The sequence below is a fragment of the Centruroides sculpturatus genome, unplaced genomic scaffold (assembly GCF_000671375.1).
Source record: "Centruroides sculpturatus isolate CEXI.00-Female unplaced genomic scaffold, Cexi_2.0 scaffold243, whole genome shotgun sequence".
NCBI classification, from domain to species: Eukaryota; Metazoa; Arthropoda; class Arachnida; order Scorpiones; family Buthidae; genus Centruroides; species Centruroides sculpturatus.
In genome coordinates, this window is record NW_019384457.1 from 416058 (window position 1) to 441566 (window position 25509).

At 27.4% G+C, this 25509-nt stretch overlaps 1 protein-coding gene across 1 annotated transcript in view; it reads right to left on the reverse strand.

Moving 5' to 3' along the window:
- LOC111620699 (cytoplasmic FMR1-interacting protein-like) overlaps window positions 1-25509 on the reverse strand; it is an 87375-nt gene that overhangs the window by 57949 nt on the left and 3917 nt on the right. The window contains 1 exon segment of the mRNA XM_023362687.1: window positions 21184-21409. Within this exon segment, the coding sequence (XP_023218455.1) occupies window positions 21184-21393 (210 nt within the window). The 5' untranslated portion in view covers window positions 21394-21409.

The window sequence follows — 25509 nt, forward strand, 5'->3', positions numbered from 1 at the left end:
ACATTTAAGATTGTACTTTCTAAACTGCATATCAGTAAGTATAAAGGATATTGGATGCTCTAAAAGATTTCATTAAAATTTCTCTTTACAAAAGTATTTCCAAAATCTTAAATTTTTATACTACATATTTATATTAATTTATTAATATTTTATCTAACTCAATGCATTTGTACATAAAATAATTCCAAAGAAGCTTTTAAATCATGAGTGAAAATTTAATACAGATATCCTCATACAGCATGGAACTTCAACAACATGGTTTTGCTCTAACACAGTTCAAAAACTGGGGATATCCCACATACAATAGGACTTCTGGTTTCAGTCTAACAAAAGTTTGGAAATCCTCCATACAAAGTTTCTCAATTTTTCAGTGTAAACTTCATTATTTGATTTTTTTTAATCCAAATAAACATATATGTTATCTCAAATTTGTCCACGGATTTTAAAATATTGAAATTTTCAATTGGTTTTTTGCTTTTCTTCAGATTTACTTTAATAATGGAAACTGATAGTAAAATTTTTTCTTTCTTGTCTTCGCTTTCCTATCAACCAAGTGTCATTGTTATTGCTTTCAGACTTTAGCCCTTAAGACTGTCACTGTGTTTTGTTTTTATAGATTAATCTTCATATTTAGAAAAGTATTTAAATATTTCAGGTGTAATTAAACTTTTTTTAACTGTACGTAAGTAATCATTTGTCAAAATGACAAACAAAATATGGCATTATCTCAGTACTTGAACTGTTTCTAACTTGAACAATTCAGGATTCGAGCACAAATTCTGGAAAAAGAATTGCTTGGTACTCAATTGAACAGATAAGAGCCACTAGAACAAATTATTGAGTAATAATATATTTTTATTTTGTCATCTGTAGAAAATTATGATAAAAATGAAAATGTTGCTGATATTTCTGATGAAGATCAACAAAAAAATCTCAGATGATGATGATACTTTGAAAAAAAAAACACCCTTGTTTAACTAAAGTTAATATTAACATACTTTTAATTGTGCTTGTTAGTTAATTATTGATTGCTTTAATAAACATATTTCTCTTATTTATTTTTATTTTATTTAACCAAACAACCCTATGACCATTGGCCTTTTTCAAGGGTAAAAAAAACTAAAGATACAGACATATATATATATAATATACAATCAACAAAACAATAAAAAGAATAGAGAAAAAAAAGTAATAATAATAAAATAAAAATACACACAACTAATCACAGTTCAATTTTTTTACAGCCTGTTTAAATTGCCCATAAGTACTCAAATCTATGTATTCTTCTTTTAAAGCATTCCAGTTATATATAAGTTGATAGATTGGTGCATCTCATCCAAAACAGTGCTTAACTTTTGGTAGAATCAAATTATTTTTCCATTGATAGTTGTAGTTAGAATGCATAAGGTATTTATTTAACTCAACACTTATATAAGATTCTTTCTTTCCCACCTTTATTAGCTTAAAACTTTCTAGAAGCACTTGTTTTTTATATAAAGCTTTTATTTTATCAATTTTGGTCTGGTTATAAAAAGAAGTGACAGAGGAATCATAAGGCAACTTATATAATGCTCTTATAAAGTTGTTTTGTATAACTTGCAACCTATTCAATACAAAAGAAGCTGTACCCCATACAGAAATACCATATTGAAGTTTGGGTTCCATGCAAGCATGATATAAATGCAAAACAGTCTCAAAATTTAAAAAACTCATTATTCTTTCCAGTATTCCAATAAATCTAGATAAAGACAGTGTTAAATTATTTATTTTAATATGATTATTCCATCGTAATTTATCATCAATTTCAATACCTAAATATTTTATAGTATTAACTCTATGAATACATTCATTATTTATTCTTATTTATTTCTTATTCTTTATTCTTAGCAACGAGAAAGAATAGTATACTTTTGTTAACTTCTGGAACATAACCCTATGTTTTGCATTAGTCCTTTGTTTCATATAGCATGGATTTGCACAACAAGGCACTTTTTCGGAATGTATCTACTGTGTTATATGACGGATACCTGTATTTGTATTTCTGAAATTTAAAAAATTATCATTTTTTGCTTTCTTTAGCTGAAATGTTAGCTTTTGAGCAAATTTTTTTGATAACATTTAACATTAAACTATGAAGGAAACCATTTTAACTTTTGCTATAGCTGTTTAGTGCTTTTTGGGTTAGAATTTATCATTTCCAGTTTTTCGAGAAATTATAAATTATGGTAAACCTGTATGTTATAGTCAAAACCCAAAATCCTCCAGAATCTGATCTTATCAGGTAGAAGTAATTGTAATAAAGCCACTTTTATTTTTAGAATTAGTAAATTTTCAACACTAAGAAGTCTCTATGGATATCTTAGTACTGTGAATTATACACATTAAAATAACTACAAAAACCATTCTCCTTAAGAAATTATATTTCAGAATTAGTTTAGTTTTATACTTAGTTCATTTTTGTCTAACTGATTTTGGATTTTGGTGTTTAACATACTGAAAGAATATGCTTTAAAAATCACTTAAATCTTGTATTAGAGCAGGCATGGCCAACATATGGCCTGCGGGCCAGATCCGGCCTGTCTAATGAATTTATGTGGCCCACGATCAAGCTTTCAATATTAGGTACTGAAGTCTGAATAGCTCGATTCCATTACAAATCTCATAAGTACAGCATAGAGTGTTTATAATGTGAAAAATGTATCTGTAATCTCTATCTACAATTCAGTCTCTACAGGGTGACACCACAATGAGATCTCACACCACCTCAAAATCTTCCTAGGCAGCCTCTGGTTCGGTCCGTGAAAAAAGTTCTCTTTCCAATTCAGCCCAGGGGCAAAAACTGTTGGCCACCCCTGTATTAGAGGAAACTAATAATACTATATATTTTTTTGTTTTAACATTGCCTAACTTTGTAGAAATAATCCTATTTCTAATCCAACAATGTCAAATGAGAAAGGGGATATTTTTTAACAACTCTCACTATAACAATCTCTTTACAACAATATTTACTCAAAAGATTAACATCTCAATATTGGAGCAATATTGGAAAACAAAGTGAAAACAATGTTGAAATATTGTAATTCAGTTTTTAACCAATTCAGTAGCTCAATATTTCTGTGATGCTAGGTTGTGGGAGTGGACACTGCAGCACCAATTGAATTAGTAACTACATGATACAAACAGAATTCACATATTGTTTTTCCATCAGTTTGGAATGCTGAAAAAGCAAGTAAGGTGTGCATTCTGTTTGAACTAACTGAATTCTGGACTGCAGTTCAAAATTTTAAGAAGGAAGAGAAAACATTTGTTTCCAAAACTTTCATATTTTATGATGTCACTTCTCTGTTTTCCACATTTGTCAAGCTAGTGACAAATAGATACTTTTGGCTGAAAATAGAATGAAGATGAAATTTGGAAATCAACTTGGCACCCAAACAATCTTTAAAATTTTGTATACAAAGAGGCTTTCCAGGAAGGCATCATGTTTTGATTCTAAAATCAACAATGTTTTTTTATACAATATATGAACAAAGATGTATACATGTAACATACAGTATATCCATGTACCAGAAAAATGATGATAATGAGGAATTTGATGACTATTATGACGACTATATGGTAAGTGATTATAATAAAGATTTTATATTAAATAGTATTTTTATAATATAATTTTATATACTGATTTTATTTGAAAAATAATTGGCCACAAATAGTAGCCATATCTACTATTCAAGGATTTCCAAAAACTTAGGAAAACAACATAAAATTAATAAATACAGTAAATTATACAGTGGAACCCCGGTTAACGAACGTCCTGGTTAATGACCAAATTGGTTAACGAACTTTTATTTTGCAAAAATTTTGTCTCAGATAACAAACAAAATTCGGATAACGAACGTGACGGTATATTGTGTCAAATTTTAGTTGGTGTTAGGCATGCGCGAGTTAAGCATTGCTTTTCCGAGTGTTTGTGCTATACTTCTTTTTTTCAGTTTTGTGATTTATATATTTAATCAATATGGTATCAAAGAAAGAAAAAAGTCATAGTGGCAATAGAAAATGACAATGCGCTATCGCATTTGAGAAAAATTTTGATTAAAAGAGTAAGACAATCTTTAGATCAATTTCTTGTTCCTTACGGAAAGAGTTTGTTTCATTGTTAAGTTATGGCAACGCAACACTTGGGAGATCTGACTAAGGTGAAATGCCTTCTGGGAGGTGTTTTTAAGGGAAACTGGCCCCTATTTAGGCGTTACAGACATGGATAAATCCCGGAAAACTCCACGTAGCCAGCCCGTCTCAGCAAGGTGCGAACCCACGAACAAACTCCCCGTGTTCAAGGTACGAAGACCACTTAGCCACTGGTGGGTTTTTACCGAAAGAGACTTCGACTCAAAGAATCTTCCGATGAAGTGCTACCCGTTATTTTTTTGGAGGGGATTCCCCTTCTAATCATTAAGGTTCATATATCTTCACTTTTCTGCCACCAATTACAACAAACGAAGGTATTATTAAACAAAGTTTACATGTTTGTTGCTGTATTGATAGATACTTCGTTTTCCTACATTTTTATCAAAGAAAATTACTGTATATTTCAAATAAAATGACGAAAATTTCGGAGACTAGAACGAATTAATTGCATTTGCATTAATTTCTATGGGAAAAATTGCTTCGGTTAACGAACAATTCAGTTAACGAACGGAGTTGCGGAACGAATTAAGTTCGTTAACCGGGGTTCCACTGTAGTTGGAGAGAACTATATTCATTAAATGAACGTTAATAGAAAATGAAATATATAAAATACGTAATATATAGTATGTATTTTTACATAGTAAAATAATGAAGAATAGAAACATTCCATTCAGATCTTACATAATGATTCTTATATAATGACAATCATTATTGACTCCTATTATTCTTTAATTATTCTTTTGACTCCTATTAATCATTAAATAAAACAAGAGATGACTTGCACAGGATCTAACAGGAAAATGAGCAATTATAAATAGACAGTTATTAACTTTTGAATATTTATTATGAGATTTTCATGTACAAGATTTCAAACAACATAGTTTGCCATTTATGTTTTGAAGATGACATCATTCAAGTGATTTTCATTCATGCACAGACACACCTTGCATCTTAAAAGTATGTCCTACATAGAATGGCACAACATTTTCTCAGGTATGTTATTGATTTGAATGAGAAATTTTTGACTTAATAGTTTCAATATTTTGTAGACAATCTTCATATACCAAACACTTTGTTCACAAAATATTGCATAATATCCATCTATTTATAATCATCCACTTTCCTGCCGGACCCTGTACAAATCAAACATTCTTCATTAATTTAAGTACTTTAGAGAAGAATTGAATATTTTTGTTGTCAGAACGTTCTAAAAAATGAATAAAACAACACAAAAAGCATAAAAACTAAATAATAATTATACAAATAATTACCTTCTGATTATTGAGTATAATATATTTTTCTTATTTTATACATCATCTTATTAATCACTGGAACTTTCTATTTGTTTAATGAATAAAAGGTTTTAAAAACTCTTTTCTAAGCAGCATTTACTCATATAATGATTTTACTTCAAAATAATAATTTTTAATGTAATTTAGTTTCAAACCCATATATTCCATTGACTGGCTTTTTCTATTTATTTATTCTTATAAATTGATCAAAACTGAATTTTTCTCTGAAAGTATTATGATTATTTATAATAAAAATTCTTGCTAATTTAAAATTATTTATTCAACTGCAAGATCTAAACAACAAAAATTATGTTAAATTGAAATTTGCTTCTAATTGTTAGAAGCAAATTTCAATTTCATAATTTCTTCTTCATTCATTTTAGAATATATTACAGTTACAAATTATGTAGAATTTTCTTACTTAACATGATATTAAAATTAAACTTTAAATATAACAGAAAAAATAATACAATTCTGACTTTGTGTCAAAAATCATCAATTTTTTGCAGTTATTCATTAAATGTTTTGTTATTGTACTGATGCCAAAGTTTTAAGTTTATCATCATCATTTCCAATTTACTTTAATATCTTTAAAATGGCATGATTCAGAAAAAAAGCAATGTTTTCTTCTTAATAGAATGACAAGTTCATTACAATACAGATAAATTTCACTAAAGCAGTTAAAATCAAATGTTTATTATGGGATTAATGAAATTCAATTCTCAATAAAGTTTGTATATTTTTGGGACAATAATAAAACTCATGTTTTTAGTATATGTTGTATGAATTAATTTATTAAAATATATTAAAATACTGTACATTATTAATTTATTAGATAAACAATATACCGTATAAATATCCACATTCTGTGTTCAGTTAAAGATAACAATAGAGTAAGATTTTACAACTTATTTTATTGTATTATTAAAAAGTGAGTTCATTAAAATTAACAAATGATTGTAACATTAATGACTGAAATGCAGTAATTTCATACTTTAAAGATAATTCATCCTATTATCTCTAATCTGTTATAACATAAAGTCCATTATAAGATGATAAATTACCAGTTAGTTTAATAAATATCAAAGAAAAATTTACTATGTAAATATAAAATCATATCATACAACAAATACAGTGGAACATTGCTTAACGAGCATAATTTGTTCCAAAATCTTACTCGTAAGATACGAAACAGTTTTTCCCATAGAAATTAATGTAAAATACGATAATACATTCCATGCAAAAAAATACNGATTTGTAAGAAAAAAAAACACAGCTAGTATGTCTGATAAACATGCCAAACAATATGCCAAATTCTTGAGCTATGTAAAGGCTATAATTAAATATTAGAAATTAATTAATTTGACTAGAGGTAGGCAGTTATGCTGCCATCTCATATTAAATTTAATAATTATAAATAAATAATTTTTAATTTAGGCATTTAAAAAATTTAATTTGGAATTGGTCATTAAATTTAGTACAAGATAGTATGTTTATTATATAAGAAGTTATGATTGTCAATGTTTATACGTAATATGTGTGAATACAAGTTTGGAAAAATGTGTGATCACGAGCAACACTAAGATGCTAGTGGAACAAGTGCTAAACTAAACACAGACTGATGGAGCATGCACACAATCTGGGATTTCCCTCTCCTTGTCACTCATTAAGTGAGTCAAATTTTTACAATTTGTTTTGCTCGTTATGCAATGTGCTCATTAAGCGAAGTTCCACTGTACATAAATTATAATTATTTGATAAGAAAGTGATATAATGGACAACTTCAATTGAGATTTTAATAATTCATCCTCATGAACTTCAGTAATGAACATTTCTGGTTTTTATATGTGTTTATTAAAATAATATATATAGTTTTTGCATAGCTGTTTCATACCTACTTGTATTCAAAACTAATTAATACTTTAAGTATGGAAATTAGTTCATTTCAATCATCAATATTTTGAATATTTACTCACTTTAAGCATTAAAAACTTTATATTTTTATGTTATGTAGACAAAATAAAAAACCTATATATTAAAATTAACATTTAAGAAAAATAATTTAGTAAGTAGTGTAAAGACTGAAATAAACTACTGTAATATAAAGAAAAACTATAATTATGTTGATATTTGTAATTCCTTACTTACTAGGGGATTAATGAAATTCAATTCTCAATAAAGTTTGTATATTTTTGGGACAATAATAAAACTCATGTTTTTAGTATATGTTGTATGAATTAATTTATTAAAATATATTAAAATACTGTACATTATTAATTTATTAGATAAACAATATACCGTATAAATATCCACATTCTGTGTTCAGTTAAAGATAACAATAGAGTAAGATTTTACAACTTATTTTATTGTATTATTAAAAAGTGAGTTCATTAAAATTAACAAATGATTGTAACATTAATGACTGAAATGCAGTAATTTCATACTTTAAAGATAATTCATCCTATTATCTCTAATCTGTTATAACATAAAGTCCATTATAAGATGATAAATTACCAGTTAGTTTAATAAATATCAAAGAAAAATTTACTATGTAAATATAAAATCATATCATACAACAAATACAGTGGAACATTGCTTAACGAGCATAATTTGTTCCAAAATCTTACTCGTAAGATACGAAACAGTTTTTCCCATAGAAATTAATGTAAAATACGATAATACATTCCATGCTGAAAAATACTCAAATATTTTTTGTATAACATTTATTCAAAGAAAGTACGCAATATACATTGTTAAGAAACTTGAATCATCATCATCTTTTCTTCTAGCATGGAATGAACCAACCTGGAATACAAATTTGATTTGCAGAAAACAAAAAAAAAAAAATAAATCACAGATAATATGTCTAATAAAGATACCAAATGATATGCCAAATTCTTGGACTATGTAAAGGCTATAATTAAATATTAGAAATTAATTAATTTGACTAGAGGTAGGCAGTTATGCTGTCATCTCGTATTAAATTTAATAATTATAAATAATTAATTTTTAATTTAGACATTTCTAAACTTTAATTTGGAATTGGTCATTAAATTTAGTACAAGATAGTATGTTTATTATATAAGAAGTTATGATTGTCAATGTTTATACGTAATATGTGTGAATACAAGTTTGGAAAAATGTGTGATCACGAGCAACACTAAGATGCTAGTGGAACAAGTGCTAAACTAAACACAGACTGATGGAGCATGCACACAATCTGGGATTTCCCTCTCCTTGTCACTCATTAAGTGAGTCAAATTTTTACAATTTGTTTTGCTCGTTATGCAATGTGCTCATTAAGCGAAGTTCCACTGTACATAAATTATAATTATTTGATAAGAAAGTGATATAATGGACAACTTCAATTGAGATTTTAATAATTCATCTTCATGAACTTCAGTAATGAACATTTCTGGTTTTTATATGTGTTTATTAAAATAATATATATAGTTTTTGCATAGCTGTTTCATACCTACTTGTATTCAAAACTAATTAATACTTTAAGTATGGAAATTAGTTCATTTCAATCATCAATATTTTGAATATTTACTCACTTTAAGCATTAAAAACTTTATATTTTTATGTTATGTAGACAAAATAAAAAACCTATATATTAAAATTAACATTTAAGAAAAATAATTTAGTAAGTAGTGTAAAGACTGAAATAAACTAATATAAAGAAAAACTATAATTATGTTGATATTTGTAATTCCTTACTTACTAGGTAACTTAAATATTTTAAAATATTATAATAAAATTTTTAAAAATTATTTGCTTTGCTTTTCATAAAAAATAATAATGCAAAATCTTCTATAATAAATTTTACAATTCAGCAGTATTTTTTGCATAAAGTTTTAAAAACCTCAATTACCTATTATATTAACTAAAAAGATATTTTATAGCTTAACACTGCAAAAAGAATTGAAAATATAATTTTAGCTGTAAAATGTAGAACAGAAAACTATACAAAAGCATTATTACAGATAAAGAAAACACTACGATTAGACAGCAACAATCTAGCAATCAGCATGCAATATAATTATGGCAAACATGCTAGCATTTTAAGCAGCTGCAATCATTTTTCTTTTCATTAATCAAATCATTTTTTTTAATAAATGAATATTTTAAGATGTGCAGTTATTGCTTGAATATCAACTTAGTGATGATAATTTATAAAGCTGTGTCATATTCTAAATTAATTTTTTGAATGTAAAATGTCACTAAATATATTACCTGCACGTTGATGGAGTTTCCATATATTCCAGTTCCATGACACTGATTGCATAATAAATGAAATAATTTATGTGAAGCATCTTATACATAGTATATAAATTGGTTAAAAACAGGAATGAAATACATTTTTTCTTCATGTATATTGAGATAGAAAAAATAAAATAAATTTCAGTAATTGTTTAAAAATAAAAGATTAAACACACTGCACATTTTAATCAAAGTTTACTAATTAATTTATAGTATATGGAGTTTTCAAATTAAAGTGAGAATTGTACACTAGAACATTGTCCAATGTATTTATTCATTTGAAATTACCATCAGTATTTAAGACATTGATCTCATTGGCAGATAAATGATGGAAAGCAGTCTCAAAGAATGAGGTAAGTTTTAGACATAACTTACTTCACACTTTGTTACATTAAAATCTTTAATCCGTTAATCTAAAATCTGAATGATGTATCCTTTAAAGCACTTCTTAAGAGACCTAAATATATGGAATTGTATTATGATAAATCTAGACTAAAGAGATTAGATCCCATTAAAATACTCCAGCACAGTTAAGATGTCAGTGATGTACTGTACAAACATATATCATATGGCCCACAAATTACCATCCAATATTCTCACTTTTTTAATACTCCATATATATTGAAGAGTTTAAAATAATTTAAGTTAAAAATTTATTAAAATTTTTCACTTTACAACAACAACAAACAGCAGATAAAAATAGAATATTGCAGGGTGCATAATCTTAAAAATAGTGTTAAAGGTTAATTTATACATTAAAATTATATTGCATGCACATTCATACAAATAACCTTTCATTCACAAATTAACTAACTTTATTAAAACATTTAATTCATGCTCAAGAAGTTCTTATTAAAAAAAAAGAGAGAGAAATTAATAACTAAGAAGAGGAAATTATATAAATGATACAATTTTTAATAAAAAAAATATCAAGTATGGTATATTATGTAAAACAATATAAACAATACTAATATTTACCAAATTAAATTTAGCAGTTTTTATATGATTTTAAGAAAATCTTCTAAATGGCAATGAAGCTACATTTGATACTTTAAATATTAATTAAAATCTTTTAAAAGTAAAATTAAAGTAATTATATCAAAGACAAAATGCTTTGATTTGAAGAAAGCATATAAATCTTTGAGAAAAAAGTTTTAGTAATTTTAATCTTAAAAATGTTTTTCTCCAAGAATTTTTATAACTTAATATAAAACAAGATAGCATTTCTATATTATTCTCCCACCTCAGAAAAAACTGCAGCAGAAAACTAAAAAACTCCATTTGCATGCTTTTTTTAAAACTCAAGTATCAATGGATATCTAAATACTTTCTTAAATAGCATTATGTTTATGTATTATTGTAGATGACTGACATGTTCATGTGGTTTTGTTGTGTCTAAAATATTCATTATCAACACCACAAACATCTTTGCTTTCTGTTGGTTATGAACTTTTCATTTCTGCATATGATAACCAAAAAATTAGACATTTTTGACAAGACTATGTCTTGTCTCTAAAATCGCACTGCTGTCAATAGCTACACACCTTAGAGGTATGAAGGAGTACATGTCAGGAGTTGCAATTTGGCACAGAGTATTTGGTGCTCAAATCACGCGCACATAAAATAAATGCTGAGACTGTTTCTACAAACAGGCGCGAGTGCAAGATTTACACATGCATTGCTTGCACTCTCTGAGACATAGTCTCGTCCCAAAAATGGCTTTGCCATTTTATTTGTTTAAATCTATTTTCTGGATTTCCTGCATTGTTTGTCCATATTATTTTTTTCAACTAAGATTACAGCTTCTGTGTTGCATTTAAAAACAAGTAAATGTAACTATCTCTCAAACACTACAAGAGAAAATCATTGTGTGTGATTTGGTAAGAAAATTCAGCTAATCTTGAAGATTAATTTTTAAACACAAAATATGTTAATGGATATTTACATTAGAATGAAAAAGAATCTTTAATCCTTTTCTTCAAAAGATTTATCCTATAATAATAATAATAATAATAATAATAGGGAAAGAAACTTTCCAATTGATTAAGCTAATTGAAACCAATTCAAATACAGAGTTCCTAACAGGATAGCTAAAATTATAACATGGTCACAAAGAGAGAGAGAGAGAGAGAGAGAGAGATCAAAGGATAGAGCCTATATGAGAGAATACTATTAAAAACATAATTTTGTATCATTCAGACACTAGAAGTTTTTCTAAATTGCATGCACATTATTTTTCAGATGTTACTTATTATTATCCAAAAGTGTAAGAAACATTTTAGAGATTTTATTTTATTGCTTTGTTTATTACTTTCCCAGGACATATTTAATTACAATGATATTTTATCATTTATGTTCTCAGGTAGTGCCAGTGATTCAATTTCAAGTCATCACATAATTCTATAATTTTTTCTCAACATAAAAGAAAATTTTTTTTCTTAATTTGTGTTTAACAGTGACATATACTTTATGAAAAAAAATGAATTAGCATATTTGGTGCAACTTCCTTTTCAATGATGGCAGTAAAAGTGTTAAAATAGGTAACAAATATGGATGTTATATAAATATCTGAAGAAAAGAATAGCAAAACAGAATTTGTTTAAAATATGAAACATGAAATATTCTGCTTTAATTGTGCATGTTTTACGAAAAGAAAACCAGAGGTTTTGCGGGACAAAATATTCTTAAAAATTCTGATCAGAATTCTTAAGAATTAATGTCTTCAAAACATTCTTAGCAAACTAAATAAGAAAAAAGAGAGTCACAGTTTATAAATTTTTTTCATGTGATACATTAAATACATCCAAGATTTCTAATATAACAGTATAATTACATTTCTTCTCTCAAAACAATATATTAAAAAATGCATGACAAACATGTAAAATGGCATATTAAACAATATAGAAATTTTAATGAATTATAATTAAAAAAAGACTGATTTATAATGATTCTGCGTTCTATTTTAAATCTATTCTCTAATTTTCAATTCATTACAAGCAACTGTTATGGTTTTGTTACCATCAATAGTTTCTCATAGTAGTATCTGTTTTTATTTAAGGATAGCTAGGATCAGTTTTCTGAAGCCATATTTAAAAAAGAAAAATATTACTAAAGTGATCTCAGTTTGTTTTAACCTACAGTATGGTCTTGTTTCACATGAGAGTTGCATGTCAGCAGAATCCTGTAAAATGAAATTTTACTTAAATTTGTGTTCTATGCCAATTATTCCCAGATAATAGAGAAAACTTTTTTATACTACATGTGAAAAATGCATGCAAACAGGTTTCATCATAATGAATAACATTCAGTAAGTTAAATCTTTATGTTTAAAATGTCAGAAGCTGAAGAAGCATGATTTGGTGATTTAAAAGTGCATATCCATTCCTAAGTGGGCTAACCTATTCATGACAGTATAAATCTGCTTATATCAATCTTACAACACCCTGCTGTATTTATAAAGACTTCATCACTTCTGGACTCATTCCACGTGGAAAGTAATGAGTAAGCTGATAAAGAGTAATTTAGAAAAAATAATTTGGATTGTTTAGTTGGTATAAGTTGTGTTCAACTTTATCATAAAATGAAACAAAAATAATAAGTTTTAAATACATTAAGGGGCATTCAAAATGTCCCACCCAGAAGACAACATCTGATCAGGTTCAAATTCACATGACACATTCCTTATGTCATCATTAGTTCATGACCACATGTACAAATTCTGGAGACAAAGGGATGATGTATATCAGGGTCAGTTTAATAAAGATGGGAATCCAATTATAATGTCAATGCAGTATACCACTGTATCTGAACATGAATCCAGTGAGCACCTTGTACACAACTGAAGTATGAAGTACTTGGAACTCTGATGATATCAGAGTTCCAAGATGTTCCAAGATCTGACTGTTCACGTTCAACAAACATGGTTGTTAATCCCTCAGGATGATATCAGGCATCTGTACAATGATTTACATTGCTGCCTTAAACAACACGTTAATGCTAAAGTTAGTACCACAGCATATTGATCACACCCTATTTTGGGGCACCCCATATAAACCCTTTATTCTGTAACCACTTGTCCTGTCATTGTAACCCTTGTTAAAATGGGTTCACTTGATCTTGACTATTATGTCTGTCTATTTACCAAATTTCAGTTCGATCAGATGATTCCTTTTGGATAGGGCATTGAAAATATTTGTGTATCTGAATACAGTTACTTCATTTCTTTGTACTCAAATTTCAAAAAATTGATTTATACACCTTTATATTTTAAATAATTTTAAAACTTTATATTTCAAATAATTTATTTCTTTTATACAAAGTTAAATGTAATTCAAATTTTATGAAATAATTGAAATAAACATATGTGTTGTCTTATATATGCATACATGAAATGAAATATAACAAAATTAAATATTAAATAAAACTTATGTCATTGTAATTTATCTTATTATATAACAGCATAACAAAAAAGAGATAATTGTAAATAAATTATTATTATTTTACTAAAATTACAATTAATGCCAGTCTAATATGCTGGAAAGATGCAATTAAGCACACAAGAAGTTTTTTAGTTTAAAAATTAATATATTAAATAAAAAGATAATACAAAAAAAAGCAACTCATTAAATTAATTAAAACCTATTAAAAATGTTACTAAAGTCTTTTCCAGAATAAGAATAGAGCTGATGTTCATTAGTCTATATACACAAAAGGAAACAGTCCTATGTTCATTACAAAGTATTAGATGATAATATATATATAGAACATACTTTTGAAAATTATGTTTAAACTGTTATAATTTTATTTGAAATTTCCAACAATTTTGCAAGAAATTCAAAACTATAAAAGACAAAAAAATTATATATAATACATTTTTTAATGTTAGTGAGAAGGTCATAAATGAATTTGCCAATTCAAACAAAAAAATATTAATATATTAATAAAACAGTATATTGTATATAATTTATATTTATTTTGGACCCATTCCATTTCTGTTTTAGTCTACTGTATTATGTTACTCTATATAACTATAATATAAAAACAAACTACTATATGAAAAATTATGTGTAAAACTTCATCCTTTCAAAAATTCTGGGCATAGTCCTTGATACAATCATAAGTGCTATAAAATTTACGATATAGAACCAAGATAAAAAACAAAAGTGCTTCAAAATGTTATTTCAGTCACTTTTGCTTATTTGAAGTTTGTCTGGAATGCTGTTCAATTTCCACAGAAATTGACTTTCCTTTAAAGCAAAAAAACAATTCAAAACTTTCTGTAGTTTATAGAACTCGATTCATAAACAAATTTAATCTTCCTAATTTTTTGAAAAATTCAGAACTTTCAGGCAAGAGCATAAGTATGCTGTGTTTATATGAAAAATGTATATAATAACAAAATACCAAGATAATTATACTTGGTATGACTACATAGTAAAGAGTAGATTGTAGAAAAATTTTATGTCATTATGCATCTCTAAACATTGAAAAAACAAAATCAAATTCAGATATTTTTAATCACACTGTATATGATAAACCATTATACTATAATATTATCTAAAATAATACATTATAATGGATAAAACTAAAATTATATTGAATGCTTAAAAAATTAATTGCAATGCTGATTATACTGATATATAAAACTATGCTAGAAAATAAAAGCTAATTTCAGATTTAAAACTTTTAATTGCTAGAATGAAAGACTAAAATTTTATTATTACAATCAAGACAAAAAAACTTGCAATAAGTTTTATTCGTCTTTTTAATTCAAATTATCTCCATTCATTAATCAATTTTAAGCAATTAATTTGAAGAACATCTCCATTTGCTTTAAATACAGTTGACTCTTAATAAGTCCAACAACAAAAATTTTTCTGACTCAAAATCTACAGTTCTGTGAATTTCTTACATGCCTAATTTTTTTTATGCTTTCTCTTCTATTTTTAAAGGGTCAAACAACATTAAGATGAATAAAATAAAAACAAACATTTAATTATATTTGTTTACATTTAATTGCTTGACATGTTAGAATACACATCCAAAGCCACAATACGAAAGCATTAAAATTCTAAGAATGTTTTGTTCTTAAAGTAACACTTTTAAAGAAAAGCTATCAGTCTTGAAATCTTGCTCTATCCCAACAAATGTCTGATTTGATACTAAGTAAATAGAGTTTTTTTTAAGAGCTAATAATACATTTTAAAGACAATTTAGAATTAAGGAGTAACACAATAAAAGTATTTCCAGTGGAAAAAGACATACTAGTGAAAATATTGCTGAAAAATGAAGGAAAATTTCTTCCGAATGAAAAACTTCTGGCAATGGTTAGAGTTATAGCAACTAGCAGCAATAATATAATTATGGCACATGATATATATACTTTTTGGCAGGAATATATATATATATATATATCTGTTGCTTTGTGCATGCTTTAAGTTTGGTTGCAATTAGAGAAATTCAAAATTCACAGGAAGTGGATGAACCAATCACTAAAGTTAAGGACAGTGTAACATTGTTTAAACAAAGTACAGTAGCTAACAAAAAATTAAAGTAAGGAATGAATTAAAATAACAGTTAATCTAAATACAGTAAAACCTCAATTATCCGGACTAATTGGGGATGAAGGTAGTCCGGATACGGAAAAATCCGAATAATCGAAACAAAAACTTTAATGTGTCTTTTAATGATAATACAACACGTTTTCTTTTCGATGACATATCGGTAATATTAAAAATAAATACTATATTTAAATCGTGATCAAATTTTCAAGAAACAAACGTTCGTATTGAATTTGGACTACTACTGACCAACGCTAACAGACTACCTATTGTTTAAAAGGCCCTCTGGTGGCGCAAGAAGACGGATTTTATAAAATAAAAAGCAGTTGAAACTGCATTTTTATGAATAAAAATTTGACAAACTATTTATCGTTTTATGATGAATAAAATTTTTTCATTGCATTTGCGGCTTTTAAGTAATGCATAAACCTTCAAGGAGCGAGGCCCTTCGGACCACGAGGCATAGGCGGTGGCCCATGTCGTCCATGCCTTACGTTGCCCTTGGTCATAGAAATGATATAATTTGAATATAAATTATTTATAAATATGTATGTCAAGTTATATTTTTATTACGACGTGAAATATATTTAAGAGTTTACGACTACTGTGCTGGGTGAGACACTGTTGAAACAAAAAAAGTTATGCGTTCCATCACGTACACATAAAGAGTGTCGTAATTTGCCAAGTGCAAATCAGCAAATTCGTAAAATTTTTGTTTATTTTGAACAATCCGGATAATCGAAAATCCGGATAATAGAGGTTCTACTGTATATAAAATTACTTGTCCTGACTGACTGACTGATTCGTCATCGCACAGAGCAAATCGCTGAACCTAGATGTGAAATTTGGTACACAATTAGGGTATGTCATGAAAACGCACAGTAAGAAGGGATTTTTCAAAATTCCCCCGCGTGGTTAAGGCTTAAGCTGAAGAACAACTTCTACTGTACTATTTTAGATGCAATTTTTTGTTTTTAACTACGTTTAGTCTTCATTGAGTACTTAGGTGTATTAAATTGATAACATTTCAGACATTGTTATAAATATTTTTATATATTTCAAGTTTTTAACCAAATGTTTGAATCGTTTCAAATTCAAATTTGTTATTGCATATTGGTTTGATTATAGAACGATTGTAAACTTTCCAGAAAATTTATCAAATTGAAAACAGTTTGTTTGATTCTCAGCAATTCTCATCATTCTCAGAGGTAGGTGTTAAATAACAATTACTATGGTTGTTGAAATACTGAATATAAATGGAGTTTGTTTGCAAAATCCATGCGGGCAAAGTCACAGGTAACAGCTAGTACAAGACATTTCAGCTGGAAGGAATTCAAAATATTACATGCTAGTTAGATTTTTACAGCTTGACCCATCACTAATGAAATTATTAACTAGCATGTTTTGGCACCTGTGATCACAGCTCTATAGATTTAATTGCTAAAAGAAATTTGTGGAAAACATCATTACACAGTCAGTTTGGTTATTCCATGAACAGTATTTTGAGAAATATTCATATTACATCAAAACATTACAATGCTTAGTATTGAAAGAGTGTAATAGTTGAATTAATATTGCTGAACATTGTTATTATTAGGCAACATTATTAAATCTACAGTTTAAAAAAATTCACTTCTAGCATCTTATGGCTTGCTCTAAAGGTATAAATAATTAAAGAATCTTATTAGCAAGACTATATTAATTGATGAGCATGAATCAGAATCATCAGACTTAGAGAACAATAGCAAGAAGTGAAAAAACATTATTTGTGTTTCTAAGAATTATCCAGGCCCAAGCATATGTCTGAATAGGTGATAGGAAGGTCCTATGGGATAAGCCAATTTAAATTAAGGAGTCATAAGATTACTTGCTTTTTTAGATTTTTAGAACAATTCTAAATTTATCATGTTGCTTACAACATCAACAATGTTTAGACATGGATTCTGAAATCTTTAAATCTTTTCATTTAAGAAAATTGCACAATTTGATGAGATGTAAAAAGAAAAATATAATAGTAGAATTAATTAGACTCCAAAATTTTCTTCAGATTAAACATTTTTGGGATTACACATCTTATCATCAAATCCTACATAAATTTGAACAAGAATGTCAAAGATGAGTTCTAAAGTCTTTGAGCATTTGGAAATTTCAAAGATTCATTTAAAAATTTGAACACACAACAGACTGTAAAACATACTTAAAAAAAAAAAAAAAAGAGATAGTAGCTTTATGTTCTCTCCTTCATTGAGCATATCTATACTCTTTGATGTCCATTGGATGTCCTGTGAAAGGATTTTAATTTCACCAAAAATACAGTAATTTCTTTCAATTTCTAATGCCAACTAAAATGTAATCTCAGTTCCAGAATTCTTTGTAAGATTTGTTTACCAGTGAAAACCAAAGACAAGCCAGATAAGACAAAAGTAGTCAAGAATCTCACAGTAATAGAAGTGAAGTCTACTCAATTGCTCCATAAACACCTGAAGATCCAAAAAGTCAAGATTACCATGATCTGTTCATCTACCATCTATGACCTAGTAAGAAATGAAAAAATCCGATACAAGAATTGATCTCTACTAAGAATACTGCATCTGTTTGGCAAGACAGATTACAGTACTGATTGCTAAACATATACCCATCCAGATGGCCAAAGAACATAATCACAACCACAGAGCCCATCCTAAACAAATGGAAAGAAAACTTAGATCTTGATCTATGGATATGAATAATAAACTTTACAACCATCATAAATAAAAATATATACTTAATGCCAATAATTATATACAAAATAAACAATGCTGTCTTTCTGCATTAAAATTCTTTAACGATAGTAAAAAAGCACTTTAACAAGTACAAAAAATTAGCAAGTACAGTACTTTCAACTCATTGATTTAAACTTTCAAATTTATTGATGTCTTCAGGCAATATAGAATATTTTAAAAAAATATATATACCATTGGAATACTCATTTGACCAAAAAAGAATGTGTATGTAAAAAATAAAATTCTAAAAAACAATGGAGTCAGAACTTATTACTAATCTTTACTTAATTATACTATAAACAAGTACATGATAATTTAAATTTCCTTTCCTTTCTGACTTGTGAAGGATTATCAACCTCTTAACTCTAAAACATTTAATAAAAATGAAGTAGAATCAAAAATTAAAGGTCAAAAAAACAAATCAGTTTCCAGCAAAGAGAAACACTTTATTATTACTGTAAACTTCCCCCAAATGCATTTCGCCAGCTACACTGGCCTCCTCAGTAGGGTTAATTAAAGTACACAATAAAATTTAATTTTCCAGTTACGACATATATCCATAAGTCACTTATGGATATTTGTAACTGGAAAATTAAATTGTATTGTATACTTCAATTAACCCTACTGAGGAGGCCAGTGTAGCTGGCGAAATGCATTTGGGGGAAGTTTACAGTAATAATAAAGTGGAAACTGATTTGTTTTTTCGACCTTTAATTTTTGATTCTACTTCATTTTTATTAAATGTTTTAGAGTTAAGAGGTCGATAATCCTTTACAAGTCAGAAAGGAAAGGAAATTAAAATTTTCGTGTACTTGTTTATAGTACAATTAAGTAAAGATTAAGAATGTGTGTTCTTTTTTATCTTCTGCTATCTACAAGCAGTATTTTGTATCTACAAACCATCACTAAAATAGGGGTCTAATTGATCAATGAGTGTCACCTCTCATAAGAGTAGACTATCTGACAATCTATAATGTTAAACTTTCCTAATTTGTCTGATTTGTGTTTTTTCTTTTAATTCAGCTTTATTTTTGTTTATTATTTATTGTTTTTAATTTCATTGGTTCCTGTTTATCTCATTGTTATTATTATTATTACTTATTTATTTATTCAACTTTGTTTTACAGTCTGTTATCAATCAAACTTTTAAACATGTCTGAAATTTCCAAATGTTCAAAGACTTTAGAATGCATCTTTGATGTTCTTGTTCAAATTTATGTAGGATCTGATGATAGGATGTGTGGTCCCAAAAAACATTTAATTTGAAATAAACTTAATTGATTATAGCATTATACTTTTCTTCTTACATTTTTATTTTCTGTGTAACAAGTTAATTTTCAAATTCTATAACAAATTAATTTCCAAACCCCTTTAAAAAAGAACATATCAAAATTTAACTTTTCAATATTTTGGACATCTATCCAATTTCAATTTCAGGTATTTTTTCATATCTCGTCATTTTAAAAATTACTATATGAGAAAAAAAAATTAATAAAATCATCAAACTTACTTTAAAGAGGTCAACTATTGATTGCTGATAAACTTTTCAAAGCTTCTTTGTCAATTCAAAGTGAGATTTTCCTTTCAAACTGACAAAAGTTAAAATGGAATAGCAAAAATTTGAATCTATGATCTGATGAGGAAGTAAAGAAACTTTGAAAACATTTATCATCAATCAATAGCTTATCATTTTAAAATATATTTAATGATTTTATTATTTTAGAAAGATACAGAATTAATGAAATATGTAAGTCAGATTTTAAGCTGCAAAATTAAATAAATTTCTATATGAACTTTGCTGACAAATAAAATATGCCACAATTTACAATTAGGCTAGTCTATAATTTTTTATTTTTGTTATTTTTCAATATTATGTTTATTTATTTTAACACTCTAAAATTAAAAAAAAAAATTTAAATTATTCATATAAGTTTTAAAATAAAACTTTTTATAAAATTAAATCTCATCTCAATTAATTACAAACATAAAAATTTGTTAAATCACATAAATTATGATTCAAAATTAAATCATTAATCATCATGCAACCATTCCATATGATGACAAATTTTTATATTATTTTACCTATCCATATTCTCAATATTATAATAAACTTACCAATTCTGCATGTACTGTTGCTTCTTCTATGTATTTTGCAACTCCAGTAACAAATGCATTTCTATCTTCAAAGTTAGTATCAAAATTTGCATGATAAACTATACTACAAGGCTGAGCTTCTATGCAGGGTTGTTGATCTGGCAGAGGTAATTCATCTAACACATCAACATTTGAAAGAGCATCAGCTAAAGTTACTTTTTCAGCAGCCATTTTATGTAAAATTAATCTGGAAATAGCATATTTAATATTAAATTATATTTTTGTACATATACTGTTTATATCAATTAAATAGTGATATTTAATCATGTGATTTTTACATACAGAGAAGACTATTCTATTTTGCTTTAGGAAATAGAAATAATGTATCTATAAATACATCAATTAAATTTAATATGATTTTTTATTATGCATTTTTAATAACAGATCATAGAATAAACAAACTTATAGATAATCTATTTTTACTTTATTACAACAATCAAAAATAAAAATATCAAAAATGCATTTTTTATACAAATAAATGCAACTGTCTCTATCACTGATTGGCTACTTAGAGGTATCACTAAAAATTGTCTATTACAAAGGTGATCTGCTTTAGAGATTTCACTGTAATTACTATAATTAGCCAAATTTTAGCCCAATAGTTATTGGACTAATTATTGTGCCTTTAACAGAGGATTTTTGAAGAATGCTAACATTTTTAACCTGGTTAATGAATCATCCTCAAGCATCAAAAATCAAAAATAGAATGAATCCACTTTTGAATTTCAATGCCTGAGGATGATCCATTAACTGGGTCAAAAATGTTAGCATTCTTCAAAAATCAAACTGTTAAAGGTGCAGTAATTAGTTCAGTAGGTTATACACTAGCTACTATATCATCTTCACCCAATAGTTAATCTGGCTCTATCAGTTGATTATTATTCAGTTGACTAAACTAAAAAATCTTCAAGTCTCTAGTTTCTTTATGATGAAATCCAGCTTTATTTTAACAAATTTATATATTCCCTATTCATCTAGTATTATATAAATTCAGCATCTTATTTATCTTCATGTAGGCTTATCATTAATTTTCTGTTATGCTTTATTTCATCCTGTCTTCTTTCTTTCTCTTTTATTTGGTATCTTAATATTATAAACTGACATAACAATAAAAGATCATTAATTAAAAAGTTTATAGGCCTTATATCAAAGGAAAAATAAATAAACTATACAGTATTTATTAGAAAATAAAAAAAAAAAACAAAGATAAAACACAATATATTAAAACTTTGTCAGAAATAAAAATATAATATAATTTTCTTATTATATAACTAAATAACTAATGGTAAATAATCATAATTTCTGTTATAACAGCTGAATGGCCAAGGCAGTTAAGACATCAGCCTACCACTTTGGAGATCAAATACAGGGATGGGGAATCGGTGGAAAAATACGACTTCCAACTTGGTATTTTTTTTTTTTTAAATTGACTCAGACTCCCATAAAAAGATTTCATCTCCTTGACTCCCGACTCTCCATTCAAGGTTAAGGAGTTGGCAGAAAAATACACAACTCCCAAATCTATATTGTTTAAAATTAACTCAGATATAGATCTTTAATAAAAATATTTAACTCCTCAACTTCAACTCTCCAACCCTGATCAAATAGCCAATGTAAGGCCTATCCCTCACCACACCATGATGGATAAGGAAAATTGCCCTCTTAAGGCTGGTTTACACAATATAACTATTGCTGACATTTTGTCACATCCAAAAACACATTGACAAGATTTGTCAACATGTTTTTGGTGAAACATCTGAATCATTGTCAATCTTGTCAATGATTCAGATATTTACACAATGCACTGGAATATGATCTGTAAATTGTTCTGAGTATGTGCAAGAACATTTTTCTCTTGAGAGTGGTAAGAACACAATCTAACATATGATTTTGATCTTGTCTTTGAATAGTTTGACAATGTAACAATGAGTAAAAACTCTGACAGATTAGATTTTCTGCAACATGATTACAATTTGTTCATATTAACAGTTTACTCAAAACTGGATAACTTCCACATAAATTCTCACTAACCTGTCAAAACAGTCCTGTTATTTCAACAAACCTCCATGTTAAAAACATCTGTATGTGGGGAGAATATCAAAGATATGGAAGTACTTGAAATTTTCAATGCAAACAGGAAAGGAACTGCATTAACAACAAAGAAGAAAAATGACCTCGAAAACATAGCAAACATGCTTTGACACATTATAAGCTCCACATCAAGAAATTTCGTAATGTGCATGATAGCAAAAATTAAAAGAACATTCCAGTATTCCAAATTCTTGATGAATACCTTCCAGTAGTTCCAAAACATTAGATGATGTTATTTTTGACAAATGCTGGATTGTTTTGACAGGTTAGTGAGAATTTGTGTACAACTTGTTCAACAAAGGTCACCAATAAGTCATGATCTTTTTCAAATAAAGCCTTTCAAAACCATATAAAATTGTTTTAAGAGCTTTTAATTTCAACTTTTTAGAAGAAAGTTTTTAAATCTAACTTTACTTCTATTTATCAGTTTTTTTTTTAAATTTGTTTTAAACCTTATCCAACTTGTAATTTTTACCCATCTGCAGCAACCTTTTTTAAACAAATTTTATCCAGTCAATTGCCCAATTTTTTATTTCAATTTGTATTTAATAATAAGCCTGTATCTGTACATAAAATAAGGACTGAAAAGGGATCATTAACCTCTTAACGCCCATCCAAAATGCATTTCCATTAATAAAACCTATATCAATAAGAGTTCTGTTAGGATCTTAGAGTGTAAAGATCTCTAATTGCGAAATTTCCATTTAATCTCTCACAAGAATTACAAGCTGGTTGGTTATAACAGTCTGGACTGGACTCTGGTCATGTCCTGCTTGTCTAAATGACCCAAACAAAAGACATCCCCAAACCTCGCACCTACACATAGGTATAAACTGATCGGACTCTGGTTTTTAGGTTTTCACACATGCAAAAACGATCAACCCAACAAGTTCCTTGTGTGATAAGTAGACAGTGGACATATAGGCCCTTAAAAGTGGCATTTTAGGTGCTTAAAATAAGCTCTTAAATTGCATTGTTTAGGCTTTATAAACAAAAAAATAGGCTGTCAAAATTTGCACAATAAACAATTAATGTACAGTACTTATCAGGACGATGAATTTTTTATCTAACATATGTATTCCAAACAAAAATGCACGTATTCAGAATGATGCAAACACAAAAGTAGACAAATTGCAACGTTTGTCACTGAGAATTAATTTATATGCAGAGAAAGCATATAATCCATTATCTTCAGTGGAACACATCTACTGAAGATAACAGACAATATTTCAACCTTGGAAGAAGATGAACTGGGAATTTACTTTCAGTTTTGCTCTTCTTTCCTGCCAAAATATCAGCCACAATAAACAAGCACTTTAATCCAAGTCTCTTTTGAAGCACTGCTTTCAACTCTTTCTTCACTTTTATTTGCAGCAGTGCCTGGTGCATCACAAAGTTTCTGCTTTGCTCTGTTGAGGAGATCAATTTGATCATATATAGGTTTTCCACTACTTTCAAGAGCAGTAATAGTATCTGCAATGAATGTGAAATAACACTTCATGTACTGTACATCAAGTTGTTATGAACATGTCATTCAAAATTTTCTTGGCTTTAGTTATACAAACTGCATTGTCCACTAAAGTGGCCAGAAGTTTTTTGATATTGAAGAAATATTCACTGTAGTAGTTAGTACAAAATCTTAGCCATGTATATGCTAAGGGAAAAATAGGCATTTACCTAAAATCCACTGTCAAAAATGACAAATAAAGCATCTCTAACGCTNCCTATGGTAAATCGATAATCGGTTAACGAACAATTCGGATAGCAAACAAAGTCTTGGAACGGATTATGTTCGTTAACCGATCACCCACTGTATTTATTTTAAAATATTTCATATAGTTTTAATTTTATTACTATAAAATTGCATTAGGGGGTGTAATTTATTTCTGTTATTATTGCATTCTAATTTTTCAGCTTGGGATATGCCTCCACTGGGACTTAAATATAAGTAATCAATAATAATAAAAAAATGAATCTGATTGCATTTTCAGGAAAAAAAATGAAACTTAAGCAGTTTAATTTAAGAATTAAAGTAAACCGTTGCAGAAAATGAAACGAAAAATTAATAAAAACTTTTTAAAAATATGAAAACAAACTAAACTTTGTGTTTTAGGCAAAAATAGGCAGCAACATCAAAATAAGCTTTGTTAGACATTATAAAATACCATTGTTTTGGTCTAAATGTTCATGAAAATC